The sequence below is a fragment of the Danio rerio genome, chromosome 20 (assembly GCF_049306965.1).
Source record: "Danio rerio strain Tuebingen ecotype United States chromosome 20, GRCz12tu, whole genome shotgun sequence".
Taxonomy (NCBI): domain Eukaryota; kingdom Metazoa; phylum Chordata; class Actinopteri; order Cypriniformes; family Danionidae; genus Danio; species Danio rerio.
In genome coordinates this window covers 28669155-28686044 of record NC_133195.1, presented here as the reverse complement: position 1 = coordinate 28686044, position 16890 = coordinate 28669155, and the positions used below count along the sequence as shown (strand labels likewise).

The following is a 16890-nucleotide window of genomic DNA, read 5'->3' as shown; positions in this document are numbered from 1 at the left end:
AAATTACATTATTTAAATATTCATTCATTTTCTTTTCGGTTTAGTCTCTTTATGAATCAGGGGTCGCCAAAGCGAAATAAACCACCAACTTATGTTTTACACAGCGGATGCCCAACCCATCACTGGGAAACACTCATACACTTCTGTTCACACACACACTACAGTCAATTATGTTTACCCAATTCACCTATACTGCATGTCTTTAAACTTAGGGGAAACCCACGCAAACACGGGGAGAACATGCAAACTCCACACAGAAATGCTAACTGACCCAGCCGAGGCTCAAACCAGCAACCTTCTTGCTGTGAGGTGATTGTACTTCCCACTGCGCTACTGTGACGCCCATCATGTAAATAGTTAAATAGTGATGTAACTTAATTATTTCATATTCAGATAATATTTTAACCTCATTAATAAAACTTTTAGTTACTGGTTAGACATTATTAATTGTTTACATTTGCAGTACTCTAAATACATTGTTTAATATTGCATAAAAGAGTTCCAGAATTATGGTACTAAAACAGAATATATGAACAATTTGTGCTTGAAACTTGAAATGTATTACAACTTAGTGTAAACCTTTAAAAACACCCATGAAGGAGAATTTACTGTTTAATAGCTGCTTATCAGCAAACAATTGTAAAAAAATATATATATGGATAAGTTGTGCACAAGAGTTTTACTTTTACATGTAACAGAACTTCTGTGATTCCCATTATCCACATTGGAAATGTCTGAGGTCACCATCTGGGAAACGTGCCCCCATTAGACCGGCAGAAACAGAGAAACCCTCTCGTCCCTGTAGGAGGCCTATAAATAGAATTAGCTTCTAAGAGGAATGGAGAAAAGTTGGGTGGGTGTAAGTGTGCAGGCAGGCAAGCATATGTGAAGTGGCGTGCAGCATTTGCCTTACTGTGAGTGTTTATTTGTGTACATGAGCAGGGGTGTGCCTTCAACACAATATAAAGGGACTGAGAAGTGAAATAAGGACTATAGCGCTGATAAAATTGACCTACTTCGGATACTTTTCATTCATCGCACTTGTGGCATCTGTCATCAAAGAGCAATATGGCAGAAGAACAGAAGTTTTCAGAAACATCTGTCCAACTCACTGAAGCTGCTCCGCAGACAGTGGGCAGTGGTTTTACAGCCCCTGGAAACATTTATTCAGCCATTTTGAGCCGTAATGAGGCTGTTAAAGATGCCAGGAGGCTCAAGGACTTTCAAGAGCTTAGAGATAAATATGTACGCAAGAAAGTGCTGTTTGAAGACCCCCTGTTCCCAGCTCAGGACTCCTCTCTCTTTTACAGTGAAAAGTTCCCCTTAAAGCTTGAATGGAAGCGTCCAATGGTGAGTGACCATGCGTGAGGTGGCAGTGTGCATGGGGTCAGTTGCAGTGTATCCTGTTAGGTTCATTCAGTTTGATTGAATGTCTGTAGGTGTCAGAGGAATATTGAAGTTGTATGTTTATAGAGGTAGACTTGAAAATGTAGGTATCAGGTGTAGTCAAAATGTGTCATTTCAGCTGAAAATACCTCACTGATCCTATAATATGAATGCCACTTTCTGGTTAAACGCAAAAATCCCTCTGTTTTCATTTGTGTCTTTTTCAATGCAAATGAGCTGCTCCATTTCAGAAGAGGGATGTGCATCTTCACCACAAGAATGATAAATGAAATTAATATTGGATGCGTCCCATATGACACAATGCACTATGTAATGATACTCAGTTGTTTATTGTGTGAATTTTGATTATCAGTCACCATCAGAGTCTGAAAGCCCTGTAGCCTTAAATATGTAATTACAGCTGTGATAGTTAAGCGCACAAAGTGTCTAATAATCCATACAAACTTTTTTGACTGATTGTCCCATTTGCAGAAATGTCAATAACAACAGAATCACACTTAGAATATTTTATGCTGATGAATTACAATAGCACTGACAGCCAATCAGAATCTGCTTCAATGAGCTCAAGTATTTAAAGTGACAGATGACTGAAATGTACTCTTATAATAACATTAATTCATGGATATTAAAGGTAAAATTATAGTCTTTTTGTAATGATAATGCTAAAAATGCAATTCTAAAAATCATTTTGGGGTGGCACGGTGGCTCAGTGGTTCACCTCACAGCAAGAAGTTTGCTTGTTTGAGTCCCAGCTGGGTCAGTTGGCATTTCTGTGAGGAGTTTGCCAATTCACCCCATGATCATGTGAGTTTCCTCCAGGTGCTCTGGAGCCAAACAGAACAGCCAAACAGAACTTATCATGAACTTGAGAGACAGATGTCAGAACTGAAGCGTCAAATTGGTGTGTGTAAACAGTTCTTGTTTTTAGGCTTAAGTTTATATTGTTTTTAACTGCAATGCTAATAATTAGAATACATTCTAAAAGGGATGGCATGGTGGCTTAGTGGATAGTACTGTTGCCTCACAGCAAGAAGATCGCTTGTTCCGGCTGGGTCAGTTGGCATTTCTGTGTGGAGTTTGCATGTTCTCACGTGGGTTTCCTCCTGGTGCTCAGGTTTCCCCCACATTCCAAAGCTATGCAGTAGGGGAATTTGATCAACTAAATTGGCTGTAGATTGTGAACGGGAGTGTGTGGGGGTGCTTATTTTTTAATTCTAGAAATAATACAGTAATCACAGTTACATCACAATGACACAGAGGAAATATATTGTTAGAATAATGTTTTTTAAAAAATATTTCTCAGTAGAGAAATGCTAAAAACATAGGAATTCACACGGTTTTAAAAGCTTGAGCATTTAAAATAACAATGTGTGATTATAAGGAGTGCATTATTGTGTTTTACTGTGGGTGAAAATATAACAATAGTTATGATTACCTTTATAGGTATTGATAAGTTAAAACTTGCACCTATGACATGAGAATGTGGCTGTGTTCCAGTTTGGGTTCATGGCTGTGGTTTCGCAGCTCTGGACTTTCAGGCAGCTGACTTTCCAAATCCTGCTATGCTGTGTGTCAATGTTTTGTAAAGCAGAGCTCCACCTGATAATAGACTTGTTTGATTATGTTTGATGAGTACTTATATTTTCAAATCATTGTGCTTCATTGTGGAAAAAGGTTACTTATATTAGTGAAATGTTTTTCAAACTAAGAAAATATGGTTATATTTAAAAAAACGATTCATTGAAAGGAACCCAAAATGGTTGCAATGTTGTTGTTGTTTTTTTTTTGGCATCACTGCAAATTTTTTATGTTGTTTTTTTTTTGTCAGTACATCTCGAGTAACTTATAAAAACCTGACCTATCTGTTTTGAATGATGCATAACATACTTTTACAAGCTTCGCTATGATGACTCAGGTTACCGGAAGCTCCAGTAAGTCTTTAGTCAGTAAGGCCCTTGCTAGCTCATTAAAACACATTTTTGGATGGTGCTTCAAAAAGACAATCTTGCAATTTCAGATGTGTTTACGGACACTTCAAAAATAATGAGAGGGATAATGTGTCTCCATGGAATCACATACTGTACATTATCCTGCTTAGACATGCTTCAAGATGCAGCTCATAAAGAAGCATTACTGAAGTTCCGCTCAGCAAACTTAATGACCCAGGACAGCTGCTGGATTTCTGTGGTTGAAGTCTGCACATACTGTCATATTTTGTTTTGTGACTATAGTAAAGGTCTAACAGTAACTGTTCTGTAAAATATCACTATAACATTATTACTGTAACATAATCATATGTGTTTTTCTTCTCTGAACAGGAAATTTGTAAAAATCCACAGTTCATTCTTGGAGGAGCCAATAGGACTGACATCTGCCAAGGAGACCTGGGTATGGAAGTGATACAGTTAAAGTCAGAATTATTAGCTTCCCTGTTTATTTTTTTTTCCCAATTTCTGTTTAACGGAGACAAGATTTTTTTCAGCACATTTCTGATCATAATAGTTTTAATATCTCTTTTCTAATAACTGATTTGTTTTATCTTTGCTTTGATGACAGTACATAATATTTTTACTAGATATTTTTTCAGGGCACTTCTATACAGTTTAAAGTGACATTTAGAGGCTTAACTACATTAATTAGTTTAACTAGGCAGGATAGGGTAATTATGCAAGTTATTTTATAACGATGGTTTGTTTTGTAGACTACTGAAAAAAATGCCTAATAGGGCTAATAATAGTGTTCTTAAAATGATGTTTAAAAATTTAAAACTGTTTTTATTCTAGCCAAAATAAAACAAATAAGACTTTCTACAGAAGAAAAAATATTATCAGACATACTGTGAAAAATTTTCTTTGCTCTGTCAAAAATCATTTGGGAAATATTTAAAAAAGAAAAAAATCAGAGGGGGGCTAATAATTCTGTCTTGAATAAAAGTTGGGTGTTCATCAGCACTGGGTTGCTGCTGGAAGGGCATCTGCTGCATAAAACATGCTGGAATAGTTGGCGGTTCATTCCACTGTGGCGACCTCTGAAATAGAGACTAAGCTGAAGGAAAATGATTGAATAAATGAATTAGTTTGTATTTTTGCATACATTCAGATCCTTAAATGGAGTTTTTCAATATCTCAGTGTTTTAGTATGTTTGATGCCATTTTTTAAAGAAAATAAGAGGACCTTTAAGACCTTTAAACATACAGTCTAAAGTATGTTTTACAAAATTAAAGCTGAATATAAAATATGAAGAATACAGAATATGAAATATGAATATAGTCTTTAAGCCTGAAAAAAGCATTTAATCTCTGATCCATATTTTGAAATTTGCATTAAACAAAAAGGTTGTGCAATTATTTTTTAAGTAACTTAAAGTGAACATTTGGAACATATGATAGCGAAGTTAAAACGTGTGAAATCAGCAAGAACAATTCAAAATCCAATATAAACTATAGTGATAATAATAATAATAATGACACAAGCAGTGACTGTTCACTTTATTTTTTGCTACTTCAATCTGATGCTGCTCTCTTGCACTCACAATCCGGGTCAAAAGTCATACGAGTTTAAATGTGCTATATTACCTGCTGAGATACACAGACGTCTTACTGTTAAAAGTGTGACCCTGTGATGGACGCACGCAGCTGAAGTGATAGCCAATGAAAAGGAAAACTCTGGAAAAGAGGCGCAGGGGTTTATGATCCTGTTGAGACATGAATTGATCATTTTCTGTTCTTAGTGTGGCAGTGTCACCAAAGATAGACACTACTTTTGACCTGTATATGGGGATGCCATTCATTTCTACTCCTCTCAGTGTGTGTAAGCACTCCAACGTGAAATATAGATTGCTTGCGTGACACCAAAGGCTTGAAGAAATTAATAAAGTGTCTGCTATGGTATCCGTTTTGGTGCTGTGTTCCACAGAGGCATCCGATGAATGCACACGCCGCACAGAGTAAAGCTGTTCGCTTCTGCACCTATAGTGTAGTGGTGAGGCCAGATATTTTACAGTGAGTGGATCATGGTGCATAATGGATCAAAGCACATCATTAGACAGCACATTTACAATATATAATATAAAATGCTAATTATTTTGCACCCCATCTCTTTTATTGTTTTTAAAGGTTTTGACAGATGAACGTGTCATTATTGGTTTTTAACTGAAAGAGAAAAAGAAAAATTATATGGTTATGGATGACTGTAAATACATAAACTGCAAATATAAATGAGTCACTTTAAAACAACAAAAGGTGGTTCATATGTGAAGAATCTAACTAAGGATCTGAGAATCCTTTTAGCAAACTTATTTGTGTGTTGTTTCAAAACAGCAACCATTCATTTGTGTTGTGCTTTATTTTCGTTTGTTTATATTCATTTATTCTATATTTAATTATTTTACTTAATCAAATGACCATTATTCATTTATATAATTAACATTAGATAATTTTATTGATTATTAGTTCATGATCTGATTATTATTATTGATTATTATTTGTGAGTTTATTATGTTTTTATATTTTATTATTCATATTTTCATGTTGTTTAATTTTTCCATATTGTATAATGTGGAAATAATATTATGAAACACTTGTTCACAAAATATGAAACATAATATTATGATTGTGTGGATTCAAGCGACACTTGTTTTCATGAGTTAGAGATAATGTAGAATGAAGAATGTCTCTATTTCAAGGTTTGTATTGTCTCTGGACATGTTGTGAAGCAGTAATTTTCCATTGCTGTTGCTTGTAGTCATAACACTTGTTGGATTTATCCTGGTCAGATGAAGTCTGAGCATTGAAACATATGGAACTAAGATTATTTAATAATCTCTTCTCTTTCTTAATCATCATTACTTTGTCTACTGCTTCTGTTCCTCTTTAGCTAACTCCTGCTGTATATTGATAGTAGACTGTTATTCAGTTGAATACTGGTTAACAGCTTTGGGTATTGGGCAGCTCCGCTGGCTTGTTGTGTGGATACCCAGAGAAACAGACATTTTCTGACAGGATCTGGCGTCCGGGGCTAGATCTTATTTATCTGCAGTGAAGAGAGTTATCTAACATAAATGATAGAAAATGTGTAAGGGCCATTGTTCAACTATGGATTTTTTTAGCCTTGTGAAGATGAGTAAAAAAAACTTGTTCAAAATTAACATAACATAGCCTCTTAAGTTTTAACAATTTGTCTAGTTTTAGGATCTGTAAGAGGACATTTATATATATATATATAATTATACATTGGTCAATGAAATAAATTAGTTGTATGCTGAATTGTACACCTGTCACACTCATGTAATATTAATTTGGTTAAGAGCTTATTAGAAAATAAATAAACTGAATTTGTATATTAAATAGAACATGAACTTATACATTGTGAATACACTTTTAATGTGTAATGACAGTGGTGGAAATGACAGTGGTGTGATGACAGTGGAAATGACAGTGGTGGAAATGACATTTTTAGTTTATTGTGAAAAAATGAAAAATAGCTTTGAATTAATACTAGCCTTTCATGTATACAAAACACTCTTATTTACCTTAATTTTTTTTTTAATCTTTGAAGGTACAACATGTTTTGAAATGATGTAGAATAAATGTATTTCCTTATCAAGCAGTATTTAACTTAATTTTTTGTCAAGTGTTGTTGATAAAGAGTTTTAATTCCCTCCTTCTTGAACATGTTCTCTGATGACACTATTCATTTTCATAAAAACCACCTAAATAATCTTTCACACAAACTTTTTAAAGCGACATTACAGTGTTGTGGTGGAAATAATACTGTGTGACAGCTATATTTTGTATAAAAAATAATATTGATAATAGTCTCAAATTAATAACTATAAAATATTTAAATTATTTCACCAGTGCTTAATTAAGATACATTGATAGATAACAGATAAATGATGTTTTATGATGTTAAATGTTATGTTCATTGTTGACGTTTAAAACTCTGGGTGTGCGACAAAGTGAAAACAGTGATTTTGACACCTAAAATAAAAGTTTTTGACACCTAACCTGAATAATATGAAAAAAATATAGTAGAAAGATAATAAAAAATCTTAAAGTAGATTTTATTGTTAGTTTGACAAAGAAAGAGGAAGTTGAACAACATTATATATATTTTTGGATGTATAATCAAAAGACATAAAAGTGCCCTTAGTTGAAGAATTACTCTGAAATTGATATGAAATTGATATTGATATCCAAAATTAGCATGTTTTTACAACTTTTCCACTTTAAGTAGCTCTAATTTTTTGTATTTCTAAATAATTATTAACAAAAAGTTTAGATGGTTAATTAATATTTGTATTTCAAAATCATGTTGTGTATATTATAATATTAATTTAAGTTATAATTTTAGCACATGACCATTAAAGGATAGCATGACCTTACCCACACACATCCAGAAAACCAATTGCTCCCTCTTTTCATCTTATACTATATGCAATATCATTTGTTTATTAAAAATGTATATATTCAGTATGTGTTGTCATAAAGCATGTGGAAAAACCTTTAATGGCCCATTAACATCTGCAGGAGACTGTTGGCTGTTGGCTGCCATAGCTTGCCTGACCCTGAATGATGTCATCCTGAAGAGGGTTGTTCCTCATGACCAAAGCTTCACTGAAAACTATGCTGGCATTTTCCATTTCCAGGTATATGGGCATCAAAACTGTCATGCATTTCATATTTGACACATGAACCCTACACTTGGATGAATGAAGCACAAGCACAAGCACAATTTTGAATGTTTCTAGTTTTGGCGCTATGGTGAGTGGGTGGATGTGGTTATTGACGATCGACTTCCCACATACAAAAACAAGCTGGTCTTTACCAGGTCTGGACAGAATAATGAATTTTGGAGTGCTCTCATGGAAAAGGCATATGCAAAGTAAGTTCATTTATTACAATATTTGGCATCAATAACGCTATACTGTGTCACTGTCAACTTATGTTCATTCATGCTCTGAATTAAATATATCACAATTAATCCAAGGTGTTGATGTGTCGGTTTGACTTCCGGTTCCCAGGTTACATGGCTCTTATGAAGCCTTAAAGGGAGGGAACTCATTGGAGGCTATGGAGGACTTCACTGGAGGTGTAACTGAGTTCTATGAGATTACAGAAGCCCCGAAAGAGTTGTACAACATCATGAGGAAGGCTCTGAAGAGAGGATCCCTCATGGGCTGTGCCATAGACGTACGTTTCGCTTCCTTTATTAAAATATAATAGGAATAAAAAAGATATGTTGCTTCTCTGTCAAAAAAGTGCAATGTTTTAAAATTATTATTATTCCACACTTTGTCTTTGATGCTTTCGTGCTTTTAGACAGACTCTCTGTCTGTGCATTACCAATGGACATTTTTCAGTCAGCCTTCCTCTTTGATCCACTGGTATGTCAGTAGATGGCATCAAGTGAGAGTCATTGAATCCCTAACTCAAATTATACTATTCATGGTGTTCTCAGTGTGGGACGGAGGACTAAACACAAATACAAGTCAATTGAGGTACTGGTACAAGCGTCCAATGTAGGGTAAAAATTGGAAGAGTCCATGGGGAAGTTGATGGAGGATAAGATCATAGAAGCTGAAATGGCCCAGATTATGTGAGGTGGAGGTGGAATCCAAGGTGGAGTTTTGAGATGAACCAATAGAAGTGGCATTGGTGGAGACCCAGGCAGAGGCTGAAGAATGGCATCAAGTATTTTAGAGAGAGTCATTGAACACTCATTTAAATTATGTGATTGCTATGGGGAAGAAGAAAGTATTGAGGGCCAAGATGGTTAGGATGATGGTGAAACTAATACAGAAAGGACCAAAGTTGCAGTTCTGAGCCCAACTGACAGTAATGATGACTTAACAAGTGGAGACCCTAGCAGACTTTGAAGGATGGAATCAAGTCTTTATGAGTGAGTCATTAAATCCTTCACTTAAAATGTTTGATTGTGAGGAGCAGTGATCCAAATTTAAAACAGAAGTCAATGGGGTACTTATAAGAAGAGACCAAAGTGGAGTAGGGTGTAATCAATCTGAGTCAATGAGGAGTTTGTTGAGGAAGAGACCACATGCGTGCCAAAATAGTCAAGATGACAGTGACCCACTTCAGAACCAATAGATCAAGGTGCATTCCCAATGCCAACCAACAGCAGCAACACTGGAAGAAGTGAAGAGGCAAATCAAAGCAGAGATCATTTGACCATAATGGACCAGAAGACAGGAGTCACTGTGTCTCTGTTGGAGGACCGAATACAATGGACACATTGTGTCTGAAATTACTGAACTGTTATAGAAAATCGCAATCTTAATAAATCTTAATCAAATCTTAATAGAATTCACTGCACTGATGTGATATTAACGTAACTTGCCATTCTATTTTGCTTCTCCTGAACAGACTTTGGTTCCAACTGCTCAAAGGACTAAAACTGCATCTGGACTTGTGCGAGGCCATGCATATTCAGTCACTGGAGTTGAGCAGGTATGATTTTCATGTGCTTAAACAAAAGTGCACACACCTAAAACAGAACACTGCAAAAAGATGTAGTCTTAGCAACATTTTTTAATGTTATAACAAAAACCTTGTTCACAGGGTAAACGAAAGGATGGTAAAGACCTAATGATTCGTCTGGTTCGTGTGCGAGACCCCTGGGGTGTTGCCCCCCCTCCTGCCTGTAAATCTAATGACTGGGTTGAACTCGCCAAAACCGAACAAGACAAGCAGAGACTACAGCCTGGAGAGCAAGGGGAGTTCTGGTTAGTATTTTTCACCGCTTCATAAAACCATCAGGCTTCCTGAAACTCACAAGTTTTCATTTAATACCAAACCAATGGTGTCCATCTTTTCTTATAATTTTAATCCCTCCTCAAGGATGTGCTTTGAGGAGTTTCAGAAGAACTTCACCAAACTGGAGATCTGCAATCTTACTCCAGACACTCTTGAGGATGACCAGATGTTCAAGTGGAATGTAACTGTACATGAGGGCCGATGGGTGAAAGGTTGTTCTGCTGGTGGCTGCAGAAACTTTCCAGGTATCATCCAAGTATAATCTGGCAGCAAAGTAGACTCATTTGCCTTTATGATTCAAAGTCATTAATAAGTACATTAAATGAGATGTGATTTAGATACACATACTCACCAGCCACCTGCCACCACCTTGCTTGTACAGGGAAGTAGAGAACTAGTACAGATCTGTGTTAATTTTTCATGGCACAGATTCAACAAGTTGCGGAAGTTATTTCTTAGACAATATTGACTTGACAACATCAACTGTAGCAGTTTGGTTGATTTAACATCCATGAAGCAAATCTCTCATTGCACTACATGTTAAAGGTGTTGTATTGAAGGGTTCTTAAACATTTTTCTGAAGCACATCCACACTGCATTTTACATGTCTCCATCACACACCACTGACTTATCAGCTGACAGTTTAAGAAAATAGTTTGAGATAACTGGAGGTATATATAATTTACCGGTACATTATACTGCTAGTTATATTAATCACAACATGGATAAACAGTGGTCATAAACAGATATGCATGATCAACAACAATGCTCAGGTAAGCTGAACCAGTCTGGCTATTCTTCTCTGACTTCTAGCGTCAAAAAGGCATTTTTACCATCATAAACATCTCTTGCTTGATAGTTGTTTGTGTATAAAAAATTCCCAATAGATCAGCAGTTTCGGAAATACTCAGACTTGTCCATCCTGGCACCAACAACAAACATTTTCAAATTCACTCAAGTGAAACTTCTTTTTCTATTCTGATGCTTAGTTTGAACTTCAGGAGAGTAGACTGTCTATCTCTCTTTTCTGTCACAGACACATACTGGACAAACCCTCAATTCCGTCTGGTTCTTCTGGAGGCGGATGCTAAAGAGAAGACCTGCACAGTGGTGGTGGCACTAATGCAAAAGGGCAGGAGAGTAGAGCGCTGCTCTGGTGCAACCCTTCACAACATTGGGTTTGCCATCTACGAGGTGTGTTCAAACAAACACGCCGCTTCACACCAACATGCAATAGTGCTTACTCTTTTTAATCAACACTACTAAAAGGTCTTTATTGTTCGATGAGCAACCTTCCACAGAGCCTTCTTATTGCACAAAATATTCTTTAGATTATTAAAATGTAGTTAAAAGAACACCTCACCTTTTTTGTAGCTAAATAGACTCACTTTTATCTCACCTAGACAGTAGAGTTTTACCATTTTGAAATCATTCTGCCAATTTGGTGCTTGACTTCAGGCAGAAACAGGCCACTTATTTCCCTGTCTATAAACAACAGTTCAGTGGACACTGTTTAGCAGGTGAAATTCCTAGAACTAGACTTGATCTCACGAGACCACTTGTCATGCTATAAGCACATCAGCGACTGCATTTTCTGAAAAAGTTGAGAACAGCTCAGCCCATCAACAAACATTTTACATAGGAGCTGATGTGAGTGTCCTGATAAATGGCATCTCCGTCTATATGAAAACAGCAGTGTATCAGACAAAAACACTCTGAAGGGAATAGTTAAGTCTGAAAACACTGGCATATACAACAATGCTTGTCAAGGGCAAACAGCATTTAAAGGGATCCAACCCATTCTGGTCACGGCCTGCTTATGCTCCTGTGCAGTTCTGTATATATATATTTATTTATTATGGTTTTATGGGGTGCTTCTTTAGCAGCGCTACGAAGAATTTTTTTTAACCTTTATTTTAGGCTGAATTTACATGGCTAGTTAGTATGTATTTGTTAACAGTTAAGCAAGCTAAAATTATGATTTGCTTTCACTTGCACTTTTTTGAATAAATTAATGAATGACATAAATGTTGTAGATTGATTTAAACTCCGTTTACTCATTGTTTTCCCAGGTTCCTAAGGAGGTATGGCTACATTCATGAAGGGGCTACACTGAGGACTGTAACATTTATTTTGTTTTACAAAACCTAAATGAACTCCTTAAATCTTTTAAATAGTTTTATCTGCTACCTTTATTGTAGATGAAGGGCAACCAACAACAACAGCTGTCGAAGGATTTCTTCCTTTATAATGCCTCCACAGCTCGCTCCAAGTCTTACGTCAACATACGTGAGGTGACGGAGCGATTCTGCCTGAAACCAGGCGAGTATGTCATCATTCCATCCACCTTCGATCCCCACAAGGAGAGCGAGTTTCTGCTCAGAGTCTTCTCTGAGAACAGAAGCACCTCAAAGTGAGTCTGAACACTGCATTTCTCTATGATAGCGAATGTCACTACAGTCATTATAGCATTTGCTGATGTATTAATTGGTACTATTAGAAGAACATCATGTTGTCATAAAAATTATGCAACACTTTAAAATAAAATTTCAATAATTGTTTAATACATTAATTAGCAATAACAATAAACAACATATTTTTCACAGTATTTATTTCTTTGTGAACGCCTGTTCGTAAAAAACGCTACAGTTCAGGGTAAATAATATAGATAGTGAAACTTTTGATTTCAATATTGTGTTAGGTAAATGTTACAATTAAATTAAACAAATGCTTCATAAGTAATACTTCATTGTTAGATCTTGTCAATTACTGTAGTAAGCTGATGTCAAGAATTGAATATTCACTGTAAAGCAGGGATCTCATACAGCCGGCCCATGGGCCAATTGGGGATTGGAAAAAATTAGTCCTGTGATTGCTGTTCAATCAAATCGCACATAGAAATGAATTACCTCCTCAAGACATGGGCGATTTATAATTGCAGCAAACTGTTTGTAAGCATTGAAAGTATCCAAAAGAAGATGTTCAAAATCTTTACACGCATTGACTTAGAGATTGTTTAGATGCATGTCACTGATGAGAAGATGACGGATGCATAATACTTACTACTCTTGAGTACTTTTGAAAGGTATATCTTTTACTCATATTGTGAGTACTATTAACAACAGACACTTTTACTCTACTTGCACCACATTTTTAGACAGGTGTTGGTACTTTAACTTAAGTGGACATTTAAAGTACTGTACTATATGTTAGAGCCACTTTCGATTTTTCCTAGGGCTTAGTGGCAGCACATTTGAACTCTTAAATGTCTATTGAAAATACTCTCAATAGTTTTATATTTTGTTACAGACATACAGTGTCATCCTGCAACTGTTTTACAGCATATGAAATGTCCCAAACATTATTTTTAACCGTCCAAAATAGGGAAAAAATGTTGTTTTTACTCTCTAATACTCAAAACATGTTTAAAAAATGCCTATGTTAAATATGCATTAAAAAACAGGAAAAGTCTTTTGTGTAAATTCATACCACGAGTCAACATACATGGACATCATTTTTCTCTAAAAGTACACCATATCAAAAGATGATACTTAGGTTTTTATTCTAATCAGGTTTCAATAAGCCCAAATAGCAAAGGGAAATAAAAAATGCATGTAAAAAATCACCTTAAATGTTGAAATATACGTTTGTAAGTGATCTATTTTTGCTAAAGCTGTACATTTGAAAATATGCAAGGGTCATTTGATTATAATCAGTTTTATACCACCTCTATTTTGTTGTACAAACACATCTTCATGGATTACACGTTATGATGGTGGTGTAAATATGATCATTTTGCTAATATTCGATTCAAAATGTCTTATTTACTTGATTTTCCTCAGATGCATATTAAGAAAATGTGCATTACTAAATTTTAACTGCTGACTGAATATGGCCCTCCGCCAATTTGAGTTTGAGACCCCTGCTGTAAAGTGTTACCAAATTGTATACATCTTTTTTCAGCACCATTAGTCCAGTCATCAGTGTTTCACGATCATTCAAAAATCAAGTTAATTAATATTTTCAGTGTTTAATCTGTTGAAACAATATTGTACATCTATTATACATTACATGTAACAGTAACAGATTAAAACTATAAACTGGCATTTTTAATTAGGAGCATGATTTAATGCATTTTTGTTTTATTTAAATCTATTATAAATCTAATCTGTTCTATTTATATTTTGAACTGATAATTATTCCCCCAAATTTCTCTATACACCCAATTTTTCTCTTAAAAAAATACTTGAATTGTTTAAGGGTTTTCTTTTTCAGTTGGCCCAAACTTGACTCCAGAGTGATAGAAAAGGTGTCTATGCGTCATTTAAAATGTATTAATTTTCATATAATAATATAAAATACTCGTTTGGTAAGCTGTACATAAAGTCCCAAGTCTGTTAATGACTTCTTTTTGAAAGCTATTAAAAAGCGTTTCATATTTAAGCCCTTTTAACGGAGTAGGTTTTTTTTAAAGAGCCCCTTGACCTGTAAACGCTCCAGTGACAGCTGCATGTTTTCTCTCAGAGTTATAGATGCAGAGATTGAAGCGGAGCCCATGGTGAGATACACCTGTCTCTGTCTGTCTGTCATAATATTTTACTGTCTCTATGCTTGTCTAAATTACTGTCAAGTGATCTGGTCTCTTAGTACATCTTTAATTTAGATCTTTTAGTAAAACCAAATGAATACAGAACTCCCCTATTAAGTTTCTCCTCTTAAATACCAGAGAATAAAAATATTTGTATTTTTTTTATACCAGCAGGTAGATAACGTCAAGAAAAAAATCAAGGTAAATATGCGGATGAGATGTCCCATCATTTTCCTCCCTTTCCTATGTGACATGTTAGAAAGTGAAAAAGAGAAATATGGAAATAATGGAAATGATTTTGATGCTGTGTTAATTGGCTTGCTGTTGTCAACATGCAGCTCTGTTTTCAGCTTTTGTTCGGCTTCAGTAATGACAAAAAGCATGTGCACAGCATAATATCAAAACTGCAATTCATCATCACACTCAGAATTATAATAATCACATCACTGCCTGCTTGTGATATGTTTGTGTTGTCAAGGAGAAGGAAAATACAAATGTCTAATCAAATGAACATTTATTATAAGCATATAATAAAGAATTTGGTCTTCTTTTTTTTTAGAAAAAGTGAAAGAAAACACCAAATATAAACAGTTTAGCATTTAATGATATATTCATAATTTTTTATATGATTCAGAATGCAAGTATAAGAATTAAATAACCTTAAAAAAAGCTTTTAATATGACATTTAACTAAGCAGTGACCTAGAAATGTAGAAAGTTTGATTTCAACTTTACACACACACAATTTAAAATTCACATTTAATGCAATGTATTTTTAAGAAATGCTTTAAAATGAGCTGAATCAACACAATTCTTGAGTTTATTTATTTTTAAAACAACTTAATTGTTTTAAATTCATTCCATCTACATTTGTAAAAACACTTAAGTTACCTTAATCGATTTGTGTTGGAACAACATGAAGTAATTTTGTGGAACCCTGCATTAAGACTCTCTAAGGCTCTAAACATAAACATTTGCTGTTAAAGCCCAAAATAAACACTTGCTGTTAAACTACTTGGCCTCGGGCCATTCAAGGCTTTAAAAAATTAAAACAATTTAAGTCGGCATTAAATCTAAATTTACTCTTGAATGTTATAAAAGATGCATATCTGCACCTCGTTATTATGTGAAAATTCATTTTAATCAAATTTTATAATAATCTTTCCACCCTCAAAATGACTTTTCTACTTTTCTGGTCACATGGAGTGCATTTAAGGTGGTGCTATCAATGCGTGTCTCATTGCTGCCCTGCCTTTATCTATTCGTCAGTGGTACTTAATTTTGTTAGCAAACACCCATCTTCTAACGATCGAATCACTTCACAAAAAACTAAATTATGCACAGTTTTTTTCTCTCATTTCACATAATTTTTAATTGGGTGCAACAATCATGATATGAGATAAAAGGATAATCTTAACTTGTTTCATGCCAACTTTAAGGAAGATTTTTAGCTAAAACTTGACTTGACGAATCAAAAAAAAAAAAACAAAAAAAAAAAACAAGGTCATTGGCTTCCAGCACTTTGACACAGTGCGCTTCCTAACTTCATGCGCTGTGACATGATTAAAGGTATCGTTTCCATGTTAAAAGAAGTTTTTGTCCTAACCAACACAAAATTTATATTTTAGAAACTATTTCTATTTACGCAACGTTGCAACACAACTGCATTTACCACTGTGGCAAAGATCACCTGAGGAACAGATTATGTGCTTTATTCAGTGTTAAATGCTCCCAATGTGAGTTTAAATATAATTTTACATTTATTTGCCTTACTACTGAAAGCAGGAGCAGATAGTCCACATCAGATCTTGAAAATAAAATCAATAGCAGACTGTTTGGAAATTACATTTGAACTGTGAAATTTGCCTCACAATTCTAAGATACATCTCACAAACCGAATGACTTATTTTACTTTCATTGTTGGTTTGTTTGCTAGTTGTAGTTTTTTTACTCTTTAGAAATGAACATCCTAAACAACAAGGTTATTTTGTTTGTATTTTAATGATCAGTAATATTATTACCACTGTAGCTTGTTTAGATGATGCTTGTGTTTTATTTGATTTCAAGGGCATTGGAAGTAATTTCTACTGGTTATGATGCAGATCATGACTGTTGGTAGAAT

At 34.8% G+C, this 16890-nt stretch overlaps 1 protein-coding gene across 1 annotated transcript in view; it reads left to right on the top strand.

Moving 5' to 3' along the window:
- Positions 1–988: 988 nt before the first annotated feature.
- The window catches only part of capn3b (calpain 3b), a 45698-nt gene continuing 29796 nt past the window's right edge, over positions 989–16890 (top strand). The window contains exons 1-13 of the mRNA NM_001243321.1: positions 989–1350; positions 3726–3795; positions 7938–8056; positions 8159–8292; positions 8432–8600; positions 9792–9875; positions 9987–10150; positions 10266–10426; positions 11218–11375; positions 12254–12265; positions 12383–12594; positions 14706–14739; positions 14941–14970. Of these exons, the coding sequence (NP_001230250.1) occupies positions 1069–1350; positions 3726–3795; positions 7938–8056; positions 8159–8292; positions 8432–8600; positions 9792–9875; positions 9987–10150; positions 10266–10426; positions 11218–11375; positions 12254–12265; positions 12383–12594; positions 14706–14739; positions 14941–14970 (1629 nt within the window). The 5' untranslated portion in view covers positions 989–1068. The remainder of the gene's footprint in view (positions 1351–3725; positions 3796–7937; positions 8057–8158; positions 8293–8431; positions 8601–9791; positions 9876–9986; positions 10151–10265; positions 10427–11217; positions 11376–12253; positions 12266–12382; positions 12595–14705; positions 14740–14940; positions 14971–16890) is intronic.